Below are 22896 nucleotides of genomic sequence, written 5' to 3' on the forward strand. Positions count from 1 at the left end.
AGAAATTATCCTGGCCCAACATATTGTATTTCTCCTTTCTTTCTTTAATATAACAAGCAAATCTGTGGTAGAAAACATTCTGCTTTTTAAAGCTGGTCAACAGGTGACCAATGTGAACAAGTGAAACTGAATAACAATTATTTATATTTTTAGCTATAAACAAGGCAAAAAGAGAATAAGAACCAAGCAGCATACTAGATGTAACTGATACATGAAATAGAGGTTTCTTGATTCCATACTTGGTCCGTGTTAAAGTAACTTATATAGAATTCACACAATACAGATGATTTTAACCATTGTTGGTTGAACAACTCATTGACTTAGTTCATGCATAACATCAGTCTTGAACAGTGGTCACCAACCTTTCAGACCTCAGGGACCACTAAATTCATAATTTGAAATCCCAAGGACCACTAATATGATCTACCTAATGACCAACTGGGTGGGTATGGCTAGGTGGTCATATAACTGGGTGGGCATGGCCAACTCAATGTCACCAGCCTCTACTTGCCCGTCCTCTCCCAGACATTCCTCGCCTGCCCACCTAGGCTCCTTAGGGCCCCAACAGAAAGCAGTTGTTGGAGCTAAGCAGCCACCACAAGAAATAGTTGGCAAAACAGCTGGCTCAGTTCAAATTGGATCTGTCTGAGGAGGGTCAGCAGAAGCACCTTACTGAGGACTATCAGCACAGGCTTTCCAAGCAGAGGGAAGACCTGTGGGACTGCAAGTTCAGGTACCGGCAGCTGGAGGCTCAGTGGGCTGTGATGGTCAGCCAGTTCCAGGCCATGATGCAGTCCCACTGGAATAAGGCCCTCCGGCTCTTCACCACCACTGGTACATCCCTCTGGCTTTCACTTGAAGCCCCACACCGGGAGGCTAAAGCAGACCCCAAGTTGGAATTTCTGCCCCACTCCAACCTGTACAAAACGACCCTGAAGGGGGAAACTCTCTGCAGCAGAACAAGCTGCAAGAGAGCTCAGGGCCCAGTGGTGAGAATTCCCATGCTCCTGGGAAGAAGCTCTCCAGTTCGCTGGTCTCCCAATCTGGTGTATCTTGGCAATTGGACTGTTTCTCTCCACCTCCTTTCCTGTTTTGTCTGTTAGATTAATGCAGGGGGATGTAATCTAGCTTGATGCTGGGGCACTGTGTTCCCGGACCAGGTGCTTTCTCTTGGCCTCCCGCCCGTCTCTGCTTCTGCGAGACCTCCAGGCGGGAGGCCCGAGAGAAAGCACCTGGTTCGGGCACGTAGCCTTTCAGGAATCTCTTTTGTGTTCCTTGTCTCAAGGAGCTGCTTTGTGGTTGATCTAAATGAAGGAAAAAGAAGGCGGGCAGACTGACAGTGGTGCAAAAGTCGCCCCCCCTATTTCAGAGCTCTAATCACAGGACTAGCCCATTGGTATCCCAGAGCAACTCCTCCATCCAGGTGCACCAGCCTATCTCCCTGGTAGGCCAGTGCACCTGGGTGGAGGAGCTTATCTGGGATGACCAATGGGCCAGTCCTGCGACTAGGCATCTAGAATATGTCTGGGCAGCTCATGGTGGGACTGGAAAACTCTGTTGTAGAGGGTGGTACATGCAATGTGCAACATTGCAAGTGGTGCAAGGTGCAAGGAGTAGCACAGCCCTCGCCGACTGGAACAAGGTAATGGTGCTGTTGCAGCAAAGGGGGCAACGATCCAGGTGGACTGAAGCAGTGGTGGTGATGGCCAGAGTGTTAAGTGTATGGGAGGGAAGTGCCACTTGTCTTTGTGTGGCAACAGCATCTTGCCTTCATCCCAGTACATTTGCACCTGCTGGTGGCACCAAGGCAGCCTTTGCCTCCTGCTGCTTCGGGCTCAGAGTGATAAGCAGTGAAGCCCTACAGTGAAGAGAAGCAGCTGGTATGGGTGGAGCACAGCTTGCTTGAGTTGTGAACCCAGGGATTTGGGCAGCCTTTGGGTAGCTGGGATGCCTGCAAGATCCCTGGCTTCCGAGGCCGGTGAGGCCCAGTGTTTGGGCTCCGGCACGCTCTTCTCCTCCTGGGTGGAAACTGCTCGCTGAGGTTAATGCACTCCCGTGATGGAGGGAAGGGCTGGAGCTACTAAACGGGTAGCCAAGCTAAATGCCTGAAGGACCCTATCCTCCAGGCGCTTCAGTGAGTGGCGCATGAAATTTTGGCCAGGCTCCTCAAGAGATGGAGTTTGCAGGGGCTGATCCAGTGTCTGGGCTGGCTGCAACACAATGTATCCACCCCAGGGGCTGTAGTTTGAGGGACCACTGATTTAGTACAATATAAAAAATGCAAATAATTTTTCTGCGGACCACCAATTGGTAACCGCTGGTCTAGAATCATGGACTACTTCTATATAAACGATAATGGATGGGTTCACATACCATACTTTGTCAAAGTGAAGCAAACCACATTATGGTTTAGTGCAATGTATGAACTAGTTCTAAAGGCACAGCTATATAGCTTTGCTAACACGTATTTCTTCTCTCACAATTGTCAGAATTGTTCTGTATTATCCTATTACCTACCTTCAAAAATAAACAAATAAACAAACTCTTGTTCCTGTTTTGCCCACCATTAGTGATAAAATCTCATGTCCTGAAATTTTGTGCCTGGCAGTAGATAAGTTCAGACAGGAAGATTCTGCAAATGTTTATTAATCAAAAACTCAGTTACATGAATATTGAACAGATATATCATGTAGAACACATTCAGACATCCTTCTTGTGATTACAACACCAGTATATAAATTCACAGCAACAATAATTGAAGCTCACTAGTATGCATAAAAAATACCCCCCCACCCCAATCACTCTCTAACTGCTCTCCAGAACATTGCTAGGAAAAACTGAACCCCTTCCAGTCCACTGGAATATATTGTTTTGGTGCAGAACTACAAACCTCCCAGAAGATTAATAGTCTTATCAAATCCTTCCTCTAACCCCCATTGCCTTTTCTTGTCCTTCTCCCTTTTTTAATATTCAAATTTAATCCAATTTTGTGTGGGGGAGGAACTTTTATGGAACTTTAATAGGTCTCCAAGATTAAAAACAGATACATCTGCATCATCTATAAATACATTTCCATAAATCAAATAAGTTTCACATTTACTTTCTGTTATATGATTATTCTGATCTTGACATGTTTTTTCAGAAGACTCATTATTAATACAATGATGCTTATTATGAATAAGGATGAATTTTATTTATTCTACATAATCAGCATTTAGATGTCCCAAATATGTCAAAAGCACTTATTATAACAAAAACAATAACAAGGAAGTTTCCTTTGGGAAGTCTCAATACAACACATATTTCTGTATTTCTTATCCTTGCAGAGTCATCAGATTGTGACAAGGTATACATTTCATCAGTGAAGGGACTTCTTTCCCAAGATATCTTTTTTTTAAAAAAAGGTTCCAAAACTCCTCCTGCTGGCACTCCAAAATAAGATGTGGGTGATGATGTAATCCTGCAAATGCCAAGTACAGAAGTCATGACATTTTCATGAGTACAAACCTGCTAATTTAAGCACACTAAAAAAAAAAAAGTCTTACATTCTTTCCCAAAAAAGTTTATAGAGAATCTGAGTCTAATTTGAGTGAGGTTTCCAGTCCTCTAATGTAAAGCATCTGCAACCTGGGATCATGCCATACAGTCAAGTAAATCCTCTGAATGGACTTTCTCCCTTACACTCTTTTCCAATCACCAGTCCATTTCGATAGCATGTTGCATGTCAAAACAGGATATTCAATGGGAAGGAAATGCTTCTATTGATCAGAATGTGTATGTCTGACCTAGCAATACCAGTCTCTTGGAAGATCAATCATTCCATATCAAAAATAGAAAAAAACACTTCATCAACTATCCAAAATATCCTGGTTGACAAGTGAGTTGTTTGCTTTGTCTTGTAGCTCAAGCCAAAATGTAATTAAATTATATTTATTTAGAAAATGTATTTGCCACCCATCTTGTATCCACCGACTACTATAGAGGCCAGTGCTCAGTAGGAGCAAAAGGGGATGTGCCACAGGAGACTTATTCAGCCATAGACAGCTGGGTAGATGCCAGCCCTTGACCATATAATCAATGAAATATTGTAGATGATTATTATGGGAAGATTATGCCAGTATAAGAGGAAAAAGACCACTTTTAACAATGAACAACTAAAGATAATTGTGAATTGCCTCATTAGCCTGAGGATGAACTAGATAGAGGATTAAATGGTTGTTATAGCATCTTGATGCCACAAGAAACTGAGCACTATGATGCAGAATTAAAATGGGGTGTGTGAGATTGATGTAACATGCTCTACCCTAAAAACATTTTGATAAGCCAAAGATTCAAATCCACAAACCTGATATATGAGGAGATGCAGAATAACAGATTTGAAGGGACCTTCTGAAAGCAAGACATTCCACTGATTAATTTTTCTGTCAGGAAATTTCTTAGTTTTAGATTGGATCTCTCTGTGCTAGGCTTCTGTCCACTGTTTCTTGTCCTGCTTGCAAGTCCTTTTGAGAATAGATTGTCACTTTCTTTTTTGTAACAGTCTCACAAATATTAGAAAGCTGCTATCAAGCCATACCTAGTCTTTCTCTTCTTTACACCAAACATACTCAGTTCCTGAAATTGTTCAACATGTTTTAGCCTCCAGTGCCCTAATCATCTTTGTTGCTCTTCTTTACACGCTTACTGGAATCTCAGCATTTTTTTTATATCCTTGTGAGCAGAGCTGGATTCAGTATTGTGCATGTGGTCTTGCTAAAGCAGCACACACTTGTACCAGGGCAATTCTTCAGAATGCCCAGTGACCAAACTGTTGCATTTAACCTAGTGATAGTTATCTTGCCAAACTTAGAGTTACCAGATTTTCAAAAATCAAGTCAACTATTTAGTATAGAAGAGATACAACAACACATGTACACACACATGCACACACACACTCCTTAACTCTAATGTGCTATTGCCTAGTGATTATTTAGATTTTCCCATCCCAGATCTTGTGGCTTTAGACAAATATCTATAGAACACAGGTAACTCAGACTCCAGAGCCAAAACACCTAGAGATACAAGCATATTTGGTGGCAAAAAAGACCTCCCGAAGATGAATGAATGTATTTATAAGCAAGCGTTTTGTTCTAAATAGGCCATTTGACAAGTATTAGAAGCACCGATTCTGGATGAAAGTTTCAGGGGCTGAAGAATAAATGCCCTCATTTGAAATGAAGCAGTTTAACTGTATGGGTACACATCTAAAATGATTGTGATTTGGGGTAATACTTTCATAGGAATTTATGCACATGGAATTGAAATTTATTACTATCTAGATTTTGATGTTTAGAGAATACCAAAATTTTCCTTTAACCCTTATCCTACTGCTTGTAAAATCTTCCTTGTGCAAAATATTATCCTATACATAATTTACCCTGGATTTAGTTTCAGTAAGAAGAAATATATATTTTTGCACTGTAAATGTAAAGCCCCATCCATAATGCATTTAGTTCCAATATTCTCATTTTTAATATCACAACAAATTTAAAAATTCATTTTAAATGTTTTTCTAATTCATTTTTCCTCCATTTCTTTTCCTTCAATATTCTGAGTTTCAGAATTCCTAAACTGTATGATCAAAAGATGATGGAGTTCTTGCTTTAGAAAAAACACCAAATCTGAAAATTCAAAACTCCTATTTGTGAATCCTTCCTGACATCTAGTGGCCAAATATGGTGATATAGAAGGTGGCCAGACAAATTAGAAGACAATATTCTGTATCCCCATGTCTAAATTCATTAGCATTTCTTTCTTCCTACAGGATCTGCCTATTGGTAATTTTATAGTGAACCAAGGAGTCTGGAACTCTAAATCTTACCCCATGAGATCACCATTCCAAATTAATATTTTCTATAATATTTGCACAGAACGTGAAGGTACTATGAAATGATGCTTTTTAGACCTGAAAGAATCCTACAGAATATTTTCCTGGGGATTATTCTCGTGCATTCCTAGTGGTTCTTCTGTTTTTTTCTTTCCTACTTTTCCTTTTTCCAGAGAAGACAAAGGAACAGAGAGAAAGATAACCAACCCATCAGTAAGAAATTGTTTGGGCTGCTAGAATTGGAAATTATCTAACTTGTGGGATTTAGACATGCCCAGTATCCCAGCTCTGTTGGCATCAATCTGCCTGGCAAATTCACCAAAATTAATTGTATGGAAATTTAGGATTCAGTTTAATATGCTTGAGTTGCAACTGTTTTCAACAAATTGACCATCCTGCACTAACAATTATCAGGATCTAGTGGGTGAGAGGGAGCTTTCAACTTAGGGTCCCCAGTGCCTAAAGACTAGAGTTTTCTCATAAATACATTTATTTTATTTGTATTTAAAAAATACAAATTGTCAATATGGGTTCCTAATAGAATCAAAATTTTCCCTTTCAATTCATTGTGCTGATTCAGATTGAGGAATATGGTAATTCTTTATTTTTTTTAATCCTCTTTACAACCTATGGCAAAAAATAAAACCTTCACCTGTAGTTTACTCATATAAAATAAGGCTTCACTTAAAACATTCATATGGAGCATCAAAGCCTCAAGAAAAACAAGGTAAATAAATGTCATTTCGAATGATAAAATTTAAGACATGCCAAAAAGTAATAGTTTGACTTTCTACACCTCCCTATTTCTGTGGGACTTGTGAGGAAGAAATGACAAAACTGAAACAGTGAATATATGGAGAAAGAGAATAGACTTGTTTCCATCCCATAAGAGGTGGCAAGACAAAGAGTATACAAGAAAAATGCCCAGCTAGATCCAGATGCTGCATTTGATCATATAAGATGGTGCTTGTTGATCTGAAAAGCAAACCCTACATCCGAGGGAAAAATGATGATGATGAGATAAAAGGTGGCAAGCTCTGGAAGAGAAAGTTTCAAGGGAATTTTCTTGGTCGATCGTATAAAAGATCAGGGAATGAAAGAGAATACAGTTTAATAGGCAGCTCAGGTACTCCAAAGGGATTGGTCTTGATGTAAACTATAAAGGGCTTTCTAAGCTGTTTCCTTGGTGAAATTATATCTATATTTTCTTCCTTGGCAGAAGGATCTAACATACGGTTGTCAAACTCCCTTCTTTTCTCCTTCTTGGAGCTGGGGTAAGCGTGGCCTGCACACATCCAGCCAGCAGGTTGCCAGTTTGACACTCATGATCTAACAGGATTGCAAGAGTAAGCCCCAGTGTATTTTTGTAACATCTAGATGAAACAGTTGATTGCTGTAGTTTACATAAGAAACAGTTGGTTTACATTTTATGTTGTAAATTATACCTGGCCCCTAAAATCAGATTTATCTATTCAGTGCTACAGAGACATAACTGGGCCTCACAAAGTAAGATTACTTGAATTTTTCTGGCAGAATCAAATGTTTATGTGATGTTGTGAACTGCTGTATAGGCAGAGGGAGCAAAGAAATTCAGCACTAAATAATGTGCATTAAGAGTCACCTTGAACTGCAAGATGGGTGGCAAATAAATTTTAACATAAGAGAGACATGGAAAGACAAAGTATTACATGGCCAGCACAATAAAAAAAAATAGCAATAGGCTTATGTAATGCTTCATATTGCTTTTACAGCCTACTCTAAGCGGTTTACAGAGTCTACAATATTGACCCCAACAATCTGGGTCCTCATTTTACCAACCTCGGAAGGATGAAAGGCTGAGTCAAACTTGAGCCAGTCAGAATTGAACTGCCAAACTGCTGGCAGCCAGCGGTCAACAGAAGTAGCCTGTAGTACTGCATTCTAACCATTGAGAAACTACGGCTCATGATAGTACACAAAGCAGATAGTAACAGATCTGGTAACAAGACCTTTACAGATAAAGCAGCAAAATTTAAGAAAGACACAGAGGGCTAATTCTGGCTATAAAAACTAAGCTTTAAGAACTAATGCATACAAAGCCAGAATTGAGAAGTGAACAATAGACAGCAAATACTATTTTTGCAAAGAAACAGTGGTTAGTTGCTGTAGATCATACAGACTGACTACAAGCAATGGCATGACAAAGTAGAAACAATAGTGCATTGGAAAGTCTGCAAGAATATAATTTGCTTGCAAGCAAGAACTGGTTGGACCATAACTTAGAGAAGTCATGGAAAATTAAGTGCTGTGGGACTTTAAAATTCAAAACCAGGACTTGCCACATAGCACCCCAGACTTTACAATTGTTAATAAGGAAAAAAAGTGCTAATTACTAGAAGACAGCAAAGTAAAAGAAAAATGGGAGAAGATAATAAAATACAAAGACCTGCAATTAGAAATAGGAATAACAGTGGCAAACGAAAGCAAAGATAATACCAATAGGAAAAGGAGCCTTGGGTGCGATTCTCAAAACAACAGGAGCACTACTTTCTCTTTGACATTGACAAAACCACTAATTGGTCAATTGCAACAGGAGGCTTTACTTCAAACAACTTATATCCTGCAACAATATCTATAACACCACCAAGCACCAACATTTGACTGTTTCAGATCTTTGGGAAAGACTCAGGTGTCTGATATTATTGGAGAGCCAAAAATCTGCTATGACTATGGCAATTTCTATGCTATCTTCATCCATCTTCTCCAAGTTTTAAGGACATTTACTGCAGGGGGAAACAATCATTGTTTCCTCACCTGCTGGTGGAAAGAGAAAGATCTGGTTATATAACCCATAGAAGAATGAACCCATTTCATAGCTGGAAATACTTTTGTTTAAAAGACATCAATTCATTCAATTGGGGGAAATGTTACTTAATGATGTATTGGAAATATACAGATTAAAATTGTATTTCTTAATCACCATGTATCTATTTTTCAGGCCTTGTCCCTCCCTGTGATTCTGGAATGCTGCTTAGTGGCTAAAAGTTATATACTTTAGTTCGGCTATTCTGACTTTGGATTAGCATCTGGGTGTGCATGTGAGTTTTGTGAGAAAAGCTCCTCAAAAAGAATAGGTAGATTGACCGAATCTTCATTTCTGGATGGGACAGAGGGCTTCTTACGTCCTTTCCTGCTCTGTGGCAAAGACACACATTTTACAAGGCTTTGATTTTTATTCATTCTTTTTTCACTAAGCTACTCCACGAAACTTTAAATCTCAGTAAAATGTCTTGCAGTTATTTTCAAAATGATTTTAATGACAAAATGATTCTAAATTCTGATCTTTGGAAACTTTTCTTATGTAAACATTTCACTTAATGAAAAGTCACATAGTGGTAATGAACTTTTTTTTTACAAATATTTTTATGGACAGTTGTACACATTCCTTTTAATATTTGTTCAAAATTGCAAAGTAATTTAGGATTAATTTTCTTGAGTAAACTATTTGAATGAATAAACAAATGGCAATAGCAATAGCACTTAGACTTATATACCACTTCACGGTGCTTTATAGCCCTCCCTAAGCAGTTTACAGAATCAGCATACTGCCCCCAACAATCTGGGTCCTCATTTTAGCAATCTTGGAAGGATGGAAGGCTGAGTCAACCTGAGTCAAATACACCATTTCAGCTTTAGCCAAGAGCATAACTATAAATAAAAAGTATTATATTAATTTAAAAATAGTGGATATATTTATAGCAATAAAATAAATTGCTATACCTAAGATATTTTTAAAGCCTTTATTCAAAAATTCACATAATTAATTCAAATCAGTCCTATAGAATGGCTGTAAGTCAAATCCAGAATTCCTTATGTACTTTTGAAAGTCAGTTCAATTTTTGAAATTCAGAAACTGTATTCATGACAGAATATGAGAGAAAATTCATTTATCAGAGAAAGTCATGCCAACCTACTGCTTTTCTTGAGTAATGGTGTATTTTGCAGTGTTATAATATTTCCTAAGTAGTAGTGTATTGAATACTGCTATAACCAAGAGACTGATTATAAGAATGCTCCCTAATTAATATTGAGGAAAGTACCTTTCTGCAACATATTGATCTTTAAAAATAAACGGCAATTTTTAAAATGGAAATGAGCCAATGGATGTGAACAAGTGCATTATTACAAAATGTTGTATTTAATGTCCATGTCATCTTATTGAACTCATTTACATTTCACCAGCAATAATAATGGAATCATATTAACCTGCATTTTGATAAAGCTGTTGCAAGAATGATTTAACTAAGGCTCTAAAACAGGTACGTCCAATCCATGGCCTGCATTGCTAGCCCTGGACAGCTAATAATGTGGTCCCACAAGGTAATAAAAATATTTTAAAATAAGGGAAATTTGATGTTTATATACTTACCAATGTTATATATTTTATATGCACCCCAAAACAATTCCTCTACACTCAATGCAGCCCAGGCAAGCCAAAAAGTTTGACACCCATGTTCTGAGGAGCTGAAAATACTAAATAAATGCTAGGTCTCATATTGCATATGAAAACATTCATTTTTTAGAAAGTTTTGATAAGATTTTTTTTTCAAATACTATATATCGCATAGCATTTTAAAACAATTTATTTTCTTATATTGGTAATGTCCCATTTGCTTGGTTTAATATCACTAAATATGTTGCTTTAAACTTTTCAGTTGTGGTTAATATCAATAAATATGTTGCACAGCAAGGGCCTTTTGTACCTCATTCTGACAGTTATTTGGGACCAAATATTGTAAGTAGAAATGTGTTTTAATTAAACATTAGTATTGCACAGATTTATTATCCGAAATTTGATTATAACTCAGATGTCTGTACACTTAGCAAAAATGTTAAGTCCCCCGCAAATCTTATATTTTATTTTAAAGGCTATGTAGGGAATAAAGAATACATTCATACCAGATATGGGTATGAAGAAATATTCATATGATTTTCTGAAGAACATGTAGAATTCAGAACTGACATATGCTGAAATACAATACTGCAATATTGTAGTGCCATACTTTCTATTATAGAGTAATCTCAGTTCTAATCTTTGTTCCTATAAAGTCTCTGTGTGTGAGAGATGGATGTCTGCTATTTATTCCCAGAATTATGCTTGTTTTTCATTCTTACACCCTTCCCATTATTATCCAAATGTTTACTATTTTAAAAATAAACTACAATTCTTCATACATTATTTTATGATTAAATAGTTATACTAAGATGTGTGTTCACAAGACTTTGTATTTACAAATGGGCCAATAGAACAAAGCTCTGTGGTGATTGGATTGAAAATTCATTTGGTACACATCTGGAAGAGAAACAATCTGTTTTGCATCTTCCAAGATAATGCTCAAATTGGAACATATTGGAATATGACATCTTTGATATCAGCTTTTTTTCAACTTTAGAAAACACCAAGCTAGTACAGAATCTGCATGCATTGTTACCCAGATCCGTATTTCTGAAGTAATTATACATAAATATAAAAGTTGGACAGAATGGATTGAGTGAACCTGATAAGCTGCTGTTACATGGCTAGTACTGATTAATTGTGCAAAATCATTTCTACTAAGAACAGGTTACACAGAAATTTGATCTAATATTCATAAAATACTTGCAGCATATTTCTCATTGGATTAACAATAATCATTAAAATATATGTACTTCAGAACATTATGAAGTTCCATTAAATAAAATCTTGCTAATTTTTTCCATCATGGCTATGCTTCATTTGTCTTTTGAAAACAAAGACAAATCTAGTATTTTAATATATGCAAGAGACTGATTGATATTGGATAAAGTTATATCGGTAAAACAGATTGGAATTTCTCCAGACACGTTCCATTCTATATCGATTCCAATTGAGATAAAAAGTCTGAATTAGATAAGATGTTCTGCTCTGAAAAACGTTTCTTTCAACCAATGCTATAAAATAGAGCCTTTGTAACAAGAGAGTGATACATTGCAAGAAGTACACATAAAGGGTTAATTCAACAATTAAAGGATAAAACAAGATAAAAAATGAGTGGAGAGTGCTTTTTCCACTCCATGAAGTGTCAGAATAGATGTGTTGAACACAGTAGTCAACCACCATTTCCAAGTATTAACCATTTATAAATAAGTACATTTTAATACATACAGTTCATTGTACAGGTTACAATCTGTATACATTAGGGAGGGGCTGAGGATAATGCATTCTTTTTGAACTTTTTCCACGTCTATCTCACAGCTTACATGTACAGACAATAAAACTCTGCTCAAGCAAATACAGTGAAGGGAAAGAAACATATTTCTTTCCTTTATACAGGGGTGGCCAAAAGTTTTAACCGACTGCAGAGATTTGTGCAGCATCCCTGCAATTAAAGATCACAACTGTGTGGTGATTCAATATATCAGTAAGAGAACAGAACATGCAATTGAATATTATACTGTACAGGGAAATTCTTTACATCAGATTGATAGAAAAAAGGAAAAGGAACTCAGTATTTTTCCAGCAAGTCGGCAAACCAGAAAGATTTAACACAAAGGAACATGTGTTGCTGTATAGAGGCAGACAAGGCAGGCAAAATATCTCAATGTTCATGGGAAAGAAGTTGTTATGAGAAACATATTTAAAAGCAAAACATTCATTCCCTGAAAACATATCTTCTATCTAAACATATTAATGCCTTGCACTCTGTAGAATGATTAGTAACAGTAAATAATGGTAGGAAATGAACTCAAGGTAATTGTTCAGGTGGAACAAAGTCAAACTGCCTCAGTTCTCTCATAGTTTTTGTGATGGCAACAAGCAAAAAGCATCTAAGCATCTTCCTTTTTTTTTACTTCCAAGCAAGCAGAAAAGTGTAGAAGCTTATTCCATTTTATTAAAAGCCTCTTGAACATGTACTTATTTGAAATGCAAAAGCAGTCCTCCCTCCTTCCCTCTCCCTCTGTGTGTGTGTGTGTGTGTGTGTGAACGCGCGCGTGTGTATGAAGAGGGAGGGGGAAAGACAGAAAGAGGGAGAGGGAGAGAGACTGACAGGAAAAATACCAACAATGTTGTCTAGGACTGCTTCTGCATTTCAAACAAATACATATTCATATATTATGCCAAGGTCCTAATCTGAAATAGCAATTAGATAATACTGCGTTGAGGTTCTATAAGTTAATTCAGTTACCACTACACAAAATAGTCTGCTATGAAATTTCAGCCCTTAATATGATTTTTCTTGTTAGGGGAACAATAATAATCCAGTTATATTCAAGTAATTAGGGAGGGGAGGCGCAGTTTAGCTATCTACCCCTTTGTGCTTGTGCCTTAAGTTTGTCCTTCCCTTTTCACAGCAACCATAAATTCAGTGAAGGCATCTAACATGTAAAAAGAAGTATATTAGGTTTTGACCCCTCTAAGCCCTTTTAAAAAGCTGAACTCTAAATAGCTGAAGGTCCTGAAACTCCAGTGTTAAGTAATGGGAGATGGGGAGAGAGATGCAGCTTGCCATTCAAGAAATTACTATGGGCTACCTTAAGGAGAGAAGAAAAATTTCTAGGCACAAAGTGTTTTTTTTTTTTTTAATGTAAGGTGCAGAAAAGCTGGCACTTCGGTTTTTATTAGATGATCATGAACAGTAGAAACTTGTTAACACCTATCTAAGGCCAAGTGAACAGCTTGGAATTTCAAAATGGATGCGTTTTTGTTCCTTCTTTTAGCACATTTTGTAATACAATTTGAAAAAATAAACATAACTACCTTCCCCCTTTGCCCTCCCCATGATACTTTCTACTTCACTTAAACAGCAAAATAAGTTATATTTCCAGTTATTCAATATTTTTGAGAGCCTCAAAGAAACTCTTTTGATATAAGAATAAATAATTGAGCCATTTACCAAGCTAGCAACTCTCTCCCCTGGAGCCAAGCCAAACTTAACATGTATTAAGATTTCTATATGATTCTTAGGACCCGATAGCAATCTTACTTGGACCCAGCTTACCTAATTGTTTCAAATTCTTAGAAGTCAGCATTACAGTACTAAGTCTCCACAGTCCTCTAGAAAGCAAATTGAGGGGCCAAACAAGACAAAATTAACGTGTGAATGCAATTAACATGCCCATTTTTAATATGACTAAGCAGTTAAGATGGACCAGTGAAGACAGAGAGAGGAAGTAGCTTCCTCTTTCTGCCAATTAAGCTGTGTTATATTTAATAGGAAGCCTCTGTTGATGATTTTGGAGAGGTAATTTTTGTAATGATTTTAGGAAAGGGAGAAAAAAAAATCAATTTCACTTAAGACTGTTTAGGCTTCATATCTTTACTAAAATCAGCTGGTACATCTTTGACAGCCAGATGCACAATAAGTTAGCATCTAGATTTTTGTTCACGAAAATGTCCAGTGAGCAAAAAAACTTTCTGCAAAGCCCAAGTAATACCATGTGGTGGATTTGGTAAAGCAAGCATACATTCACAGTAAAAGTCATATAGGACTTGAGGCTGTGATTTATTTGGTATGTTGATTTCATAGAAAATAGTTCTGAAACTCCAGCTTAGGCATGTGATGTGCACATATGTATAAATAAAAATATTAGTACAATACTTTTGCATGTCTTTAAACAAACAAAAAAGCAGCATGGCAGATCAATCTGTGACGTGGTGTTAACCACTCTCTCTTAACTATCCTGAGTAGGAAAAAAAACTCATTTGAAAGATATTTCAAATGAAAAAAGACAAATATATTATTTTGTGCTGTGTTATATCTCAAGACAGTATATGATAAGCAATAAAGTACTAAGCTGAGAGCAAATCCAGAGGGAATTCTCTGGAAGATCTTCAGAGAAATGTGTCTTTTATTTCATGTGAGATGGTTATTTGGTAACTAAAAGCACAACAATTAAGCCTCAGATGCACCTAAAGAAAATTGCTGGAAGAACGCAGCATGTATTTTTCTCTTTGTACTAAAAATGATTTCAACTTTTGAGGCTTATATACAATGTCAGTACTTGTGCTGTATACCTTGAATCATTGCTTCTTTTTAAAAAAATATATACTGAACGACAAGAGCTTTTTGTAATGTTGGTATCATTTATGTTTAAATAACCATTACTGATCATAGAAACAAATGCAACTATAAAGTGCACCCAATTTACAGAGAACAGGTGGCAAATCCAATAGTGCAAGAATCCTGTGAAATCACAACACAGTACTGTAAAGAAGGGACAGAGGAAATTTTTTTGTCCAACAGCAGTAATAGATACCTCATTTTGGATGTGTATGCCATTTCTTTTACTAAACTGCTAAATGTAAACAATTATGGTACAGTGAACTCTGTGACAGTGAAAATGGAGCCAAATCCAAAACTATGAGCTTTCATTCATTAATATTAAAATCTTGAAATTATCAGGGTAGTTGCATTATGATTCCACCTTCCATATGACAGAGATAGGTTATTAACTTTATCAGGAAAAAGTGGGTAATATCTCAGTGCACTTATGCTGATCACATGCACTGTGGTAAAAGCAACTGTGTAAAGGCTCACAATCAGAACATAACTATCTGGCCCTCCTCTGCCTATTGTGAAAAACTGGATTCTAGCTTTTTCAAGATATAAGCAAGACGAGTGCAAAAATGTTTTCAAAATAAATCACTGATAAACACAACTTTGTTGATGTAAGTTCCAGTTTTAAAGAGTTTAAAATTGAAAATCACCATTCTTCATATAGCAGAAGGAAAGTTTGACAAGACCTAGATTCCAAACTATCTAGGAAGTAAAAGAAATGTGTGGGAAAAACAGCAGTGGCTTTGTCTATTCTGATAATAAAAAAGCGAATATAGAGTTGCATCTTTAGATTGTTTTTATGAAACTTTTCCTTCACTTTTCTCACATGCCTGCATCATACATACACATTCACACAGAAAGAAAAGAGAGAACACTATTGTTGGTTTCAATCAGTTAAATAAAAACTGAAGAATGCCCCCAGCTCTTTGAAAAAAAGCATTAGCAAACATTTGAGATTCTTTGACACCAGCATGCCATAGCATGAATCAGCAATTTTCTGTTTAGCAAGCAAATTTTGTACTGTGACCAATTCAGGAGGGAAAAATTATGTGCAAAAAGTTAGAAAGAAAGTCAAAGTTCAGGTAATCCTGGATTTACAACCACAATTGATCCCAACATTTCTACTGCTAGGCAAGACAGTTATTGAGTTTTGCTCCATTTTACAATCTTTCTTGCCACGGTTATGAAGTAAAGTCACTACAGTTGGTTACACTAGTACAACTGTTAAGTGAAGCTGACTTCCACATTGACTTTGCTTGTCAGAAAGTTGCAAAAGGGGATCACATGATTCAAGAACACTGCAACCATCATAAATACTTGCCAGTTGCCAAGTGTCAAATTTTGATCACATGATCATGGGGATGCTGCCACAGTAATGTGAAAAAGTCACATTTTTCAGTGCCATTGTAACTTTGGTCACTAAATGAATGTAAGTCAAGGACTACCTGTAACTCTTGGAAATACTACATTTCACTCAGAGAAATATGGCAACTTATAATAAGGATATAAGAAATGACTAGAGAAAATAGTGATTAATAGTTGTTACATTGATCTCTTTGCCTTTCTGAGCTCTTTTAGGAGACAGGAAAAAACAAATCATACCCTTGAATTCATATGAAGGAACTCCTGAATACAGCATTAAAAAACAAAACAAAATCATATCATAAAGCACGGTTGAAGGTGTTCTGTATTTTAAAACCTTAGGATAGTTTTGACAAAAATAATGAAGAAAAATGAAAGGGTCAGAATGCTAGCTATTCACTTCTATGTAACTGTGGTATGAAGAAAAACATTTTTTTAAAGAAAATATGATTTTTAGAAGATAAGACCAATTTATCCTCTGAATGATCAAAATGCAGAGAAGGCAAAATGTTAATTTTTTTTTGGCCTGTTCTATGTTTCTGCCCTGAAGATACTATTGATGGTTTCTTGGTTCACATATGAATTCATAGAATATTCTCCATCAATTGATTTCCTGGCACCTTCCGAACTCCAGCTTTTGTGAGCTAATTTAAACTGCTCACTGGAAATAATATGGTCTGAGAATATTTGCATAAAGTGTTTGCTACATTACTATTTTCTCCCTTGAGATTATTGATTCCATTATCTTGCAGGAATTATTAATCACTCAGCCTTTTTCATTTGGATTGGAAAAGCAGTCAAACTTCTAACACCAAAACATATAACTCAACAACAAATTACTCCAAAATATTCTAAATTATATTATGCCAAAACTAGAAAAAAAAGGGGTACATTTGTTCTAAGTATTTCACTTCAAAAGTATGGTCCAGGAAAGAATGTCCATCTGTAGTCCAGGGAAATTAAAACTACCATTCAGTCAGTTCCTCCTTATGATTTAAAGCAAGTTTTCTAATTTTAGATACCCAGATAGTGCTCTAGGAAACATCAGTTATGATCAAAGATCATGTGAAGTATCTGGAGAGCCAATGATTTAAAGCATTTAATTCTTTTTAAAATGAATTTTACTGATTATCAATGTCTACAATGTGGTTTGTTCCAAAAGGAGGACAAGTGCACTACAAAATGGACTGGATATCTAAGATACAGAATGAAATTAGCACTGACTGTTGGGCTGAAGTGAACAAAACTTTAATTTCTCCCTAAATATTTATTCAATGCCTTGGAAAAAAGTAACAAATTGTTTTTAAAAGGTAGTACCAACAGAAAAGTAAGAGAAGATGCTAAGAATAAATTTTTTTTAAAAAAAAGTGCAACCCTATCAGAAAGCAGACTGGATTTTATGCATAGCTCTTTGTTAATATTAAAAACACAGATCCTCCCCCCAATTCTCAAGATTAATAGCTCTTTGGACATAATGACCTACATCAACTGAAAAGTGTAATTTCCCAGAAAAAATAAAGGTCAGTACACAAAAAAGGGTCAGACTGTATTTAAATCAATTCAAATTTGAAATTAAAACTTTTCTTCAAAGAGCTGGTTACTTCCTTGAGTGTGTATAGAATTTGACTCAGCCCCCATACTGTACATTTAATTAACTAATTGGCAGCTGAAAGTTGTATGGTGCTGGCTCTCTCTGAGGTCAGCTGTGTACAGAAGAGAATTTGGAACATGTCTTGGACTGCCTCATTATCATACAGAAAACATAGGATATCCCCTGGGTGGTAGTCTGCTAGTGAATAAAAATCTTAGAAAGGAAGAAAAACAGCAATGTAAGATGCGAATTCAGCCAGGAAAAATGTGCTAAAAAATAAAAGGCTCTTACTCCAAGACACATCCATTTTAAACATTAGACTCCACAAATGGTCTCTTTGGTTTGATTGGGGATGTCTGCCCTTGCCTGGAGTCTCTGGAAAGTTGCCTATATATGTTGTCCTGATATGCCTGTGCAACAGGCAGTGTCCTGGCCACTTTAACATCAGGATATGAAGAAGTTTGGCTAACTCTTTCTAGAAGATCTCCTCTAGAGCCATTGGCCAAAATCCCGTGTGGACTGTAATAGTCATCCTCCAACAAGTGGCCATTCTGTGCATTGTTAGTTTTGTTATAAAAGGCAAGGCTGCTGACTGAAGAAGGTGGGCTGAATGTTTCTGGCTGTGGAAGATTTCCAGGAGATGTAGGGCTTATAACGGTATCCACTGAAGATATAGCCCAGGTTCTGCTTTGTTGGTGTAGGTGAGGATACTGCTGAGTCCGGGCTGTTTTGTCTATGATTCCCATGAAAGGTGTGGTCCTGGAGCGAGCAGGTTCACTGGGATAACCACCTTGGGTTGGAGATACTGGGGAAAGCTCATCACATGATCTGTCATACGCTGGCTTAAGCGGAATCTCCATCTGCTGAACAGAAGCAGAAGGGCGGAATGGGGGAGTCAAATTGGGAGTAGAGGAAATGCTACTGCTAGAAGGGGAAAATCTGAGACCAACACTTTGAGAATGAAGCAGAGGTCTTGGAGTTGGTGGGTGAGGCTTTATTTCATTGGAATTTACTGTAATAGGTCTTCGTATCAAATGGGAAATGTCTGGAGAACCAAGCTGACTAGACGGTAGAGAGGAACGTTCCAAATCAAGCTTTGTATGACAGACTGGATAGTAGGAAGCTGACTGGCTCCGCCCAATCTGTGGGGTTTGACTATATCTCATCCCACCACGATAAGCCGAGGAAGGTCTTTGTGGAAGATCCTCTTTAGTCAGCCCTCCATGCTGACAGATTGCCCCTGCACTCAGACTGGCTTGAACATGCTGTACAGGTCGTCCATCTCCTACTATTCCCCCAATAGAGGTCTGATACACCAACCGATTTTGGCCTCCAGCCATTTCTGCTAGTGAAGACTGAAACTTGTTGGCCACAGAATGGGATACTTGGCCATAAGTTCCTGTTGGGATTACAGTACTACAATGCCCAGCTGAACTTGGTTGGTTGCTTCTGACAATCTGTGCCTTAGCAGGTTGCAACCTAAGTCCTTGCTGTGGAACTGCAACAGGTAGTGGAAGCATCTGGAAAGATCTCTGTGTCATTTTAGAAAGTGGAGACTTAGGCCGATTAGGAAGTTGAGTGATGTTGGATTCTTGCTGGTATCGTACTGGTGAACTGGACTGAGCTCTGTAGACACTCACGCTATCTGCAGGAGGGCTGGCTCGATACTGAGGGCCTCTACGAAGGGGTGAAGGAGGTGGGCTTTGATAATCTTTCCCTTGGCTACCAATTGGTGGTGGACTAAAACGGTAAGAGGAGGGCTGGTGAGCAGGAGATGTGTGTGGTGGACTAGGCCTATAATGAGAATTTTGGTGCGTTGGAGAAAGTGCTGGTGAGGTGGGTTGATATCCTTGCCTTGTTGGAGATCCTACAGAATTATTTGATCTGAAGTCAAATACCTGATGTGAACCAAGTGGTGAATTAGAGATGTAGGCAGAGTCCCGGTGGGCAGGGGAAGATGGTGGGCTTTGGATAATGGGCAATGTTGGGCTAGGTCGTGACTCAGTCTGCAAGCCAACAGATATGTTTTCTACATCTTGCTCAAGATATTCTTCTTCCAAAATATCTTGCACTGCATACAACTCTTCTTGCTGTGTTTCTGATTCAGATACTGCAAGGGGTTGTTGTAGTAGTTGCACCTGTGTCTGTCTGCACTCTTCTTCTACCCGCAGAAGGAGCCGCTGGATTTCACGGTTGTTCGGACAAAGTTTGATGGCCTCATTCAAATCCTCCAGTGCTGCTGAAAACTGCCTGTTTTATCCAAAAAGTGACAAAATGAAAAGAAAATAAAAGAGTAAAATTTACTCTTGATAACAATGGCTTAATTTGGTATGCATAAAGTTGTAGCTAGTTGTGAGGAGGAGGATTTCCAAATCTTATGAACAAGATTATTCAGCCTTGTGTGTTTCTTCTATTTATCCAGATGAAGAAACAGGCAGTATTTCCAAGATTGCATTCTTGGAGATGAGGGAACAAAGACAATATATTGGGATATTTCAGATCTGCAGAGCTCTGTTTCTCCACTATTTTAGGTCTGAGCATATGCCAGTTCAAGGCTCCAGACAAAAAGCACACTCGGACCTGCATTCAGCCAGTGGATTCTGTCCTGAATGTTGCTGTCTTGGAAATGAAGAGAACAAGGATAGGAGAGTGTCTGACAAAAAACAATCCCTCACAAGCCTTTGCCTACCCTATGAGGAACAGAAGGGTGGGAAGTTTCAAGGGATATGGGTTGTCATTTACAGGGACACTGGTAGATTTTGAACCAAATAGTAATCTAGTTGTATGTTTCTGATTGATAGAGATTTATCCATCTCTACACTTTTCATGCATTTTGCTTTCTTGTTCAGTTTTTAAAACACTCAAATGTGTTTTAAAAGTATAAAAACTATTGAACACTTAAAGTTTGACCTATACTGATTGCTGATGCTGGGAGGCAAGACAAGATTTTTTTTTTAATGGTAGACCCCAGGAATCTGAATGAGGGGAAGTCCTAGCAATTAATTATGTTAACTGTTTGAACAACCTATTGCCAACTCTGGGGGGAAGAGGGGGGAAATCAGCATAAATGTGGGAAATTGTAACACTAACTTGCACTTTAACTCAATTAGTAGAGTTCTGATTGTGGAATGATGTTTAATTACAACTAGAAGAGACCCAGAGAACAGTATATAGCAGCCCAATGGGTGTTCTTGAGTAAAGGGGTTAAACCGTGGGATTTTCAGCTCAATCTCACAGAAAGCACACTCTTACTCAATAAGCTGATCAAATAGGAAGCAGTTTCTGAAAGGTAAAGCTCTCTGGCAATTTCATTATTCTGAAATGTGATCCCACATTAACCACGTGAACTAGGCCATGCACACACACAAACACAGAATTCTATGCAAAAGTTTTAGGCAGTTGTGCAAAAATGCTGTAAATTAAGAATACTTTCAGAAATAAAAGTATTACTAGTTTATTTTTTATCAATTAACAAAATGGAAAGTAAATGAACAGAAGAGAAATCCAAAGCAAATCAGTATTTGGGTGGCCACCCTTTCCTTTCAAACCAGCATCAATTCTTATACTTGTTCGAAGTCAGGGATTTTGTACAACTAGAATAAGGAGTATTATACCAATTATACCATTAGCAGGTACTAATGATCATCAATTTCATATATAGGTTGAAACACAGTCATTAATTGAAACAGATCAGCTGTGTAGGAGGCTTAAAACTGGGTGAGGAACAGACAAATTCTGCTACTAAAGTGAGGAAGTCAGTTTCATGTCACAGCTGAGCACAAGAACAAGACAAAAGGTAGTTATACTACATTAGCAAGGCCTCTCCCAGGCAAAGATTTCAAAGCAGACTGGGATTTCAAGATATGCTGTTCAAGCTCTTTTGAAGAAACACAAAGAAATGGGCAATGTCAAGGATCACAGATGTAGTGGTCAGCTAAGGAAACTTCATGCAGCAGATGACAAACACATCATGTTCACTTCCTTTTGACATCAGAAGATGTCCAGCAGTGCCATCAACACAGAACTGGCTGAAAACAGACCCAAGTACACCCATCTATTTCTATATTTTGATGAGTCAAAATGTGAAGGATTTGGCTTAGCAGGAGGCAGTTTGTTTGGTGAAGGGCTGGAAAGCATACAGTAATGAGTATCTGCAGACAACAGTGCAGCATGCATAGTGGAGGCTCCTTGGAAGTTTGGGGCTGCATTTCTGCAAATGGAGTTGAAGATTTGGTCAGGATGAATGGTATCCTCGTGCTGAGAAATACACACAGATACTTATTGTGTTATATAACATGTGTGTGATTGGCTCCAAATTTATTCTGCAGCAGGACAACAGCTGCAGATTTAATTTGGATTTCTCATCTGTTCATTTACTTTCCATTTTGTTAATTGATAAAAATAAACATTTAACATTTCTATTTCTAAAAGCATTCTTAATTTACAGCATTTTTGTACAACTGCCTAACACTTTTGCACAGTACTCTGTGTGTATATGTGTACATCTTGATCCAACTGCTTTCAACTTTCTTACATAACAGATAGCCTTATGCTTAGAGCAAATTATTAATTAATCCACAAACTAATCCTTCATGCTGATCCATGTTATTATGATGTGAATAAAGGTAATACTAGCAGAATGTTCTATAAGGACGTTATGGCAAAGCTTAAAGAGCTGCTATAGCTGAAACTATGGAAGATGCTCAGCTTAATGACCGGCTATAACAGCATCTGAATCTGTTAATTTCGGATTATAATTATAGTCTTCCTCAAATATATTCTTGCTATTTGTTCTTTGTGTGGATGAGGACATTTTTAGGAGTGTATGACACCCAAACCTTCGTTTCTCTCTGGCTCTCCTCTCACCTGCTGCTGCGTTTGGCCCTTGCTCTTGCATAGTAAGCTTCATAAGATTTCGGTTTCAGCTCCAGTGCTTTAGTAGCAAATTCCTCCGCCATTCCAAAATCCTGCCATTACAATAGGTGCGTAGATAAGTCATTGAAAAAACACACAGAGAATTT

At 37.5% G+C, this 22896-nt stretch overlaps 1 protein-coding gene across 6 annotated transcripts in view; it reads right to left on the reverse strand.

Moving 5' to 3' along the window:
* Positions 1-2630: 2630 nt before the first annotated feature.
* The window catches only part of TANC2 (tetratricopeptide repeat, ankyrin repeat and coiled-coil containing 2), a 343732-nt gene continuing 323466 nt past the window's right edge, over positions 2631-22896 (reverse strand). For 5 of the 6 annotated variants that reach the window (XM_087917326.1, XM_087917324.1, XM_087917323.1 and 2 more), the window contains 2 exons: positions 22742-22842; positions 17649-20125 (listed from right to left, as the gene is read on the reverse strand). In XM_087917326.1, the coding sequence (XP_087773452.1) occupies positions 18184-20125; positions 22742-22842 (2043 nt within the window). In that variant the 3' untranslated portion in view covers positions 17649-18183. Of the gene's footprint in view, positions 3461-17648; positions 20126-22741; positions 22843-22896 lie in introns of those variants that run through there. The other variant, XM_087917322.1, reaches the window with a different exon arrangement.

Source organism: Pseudonaja textilis, chromosome Z, assembly GCF_049901715.1.
Source record: "Pseudonaja textilis isolate UNSWEBS1 chromosome Z, rPseTex1.2, whole genome shotgun sequence".
Classification (NCBI taxonomy): Eukaryota; Metazoa; Chordata; class Lepidosauria; order Squamata; family Elapidae; genus Pseudonaja; species Pseudonaja textilis.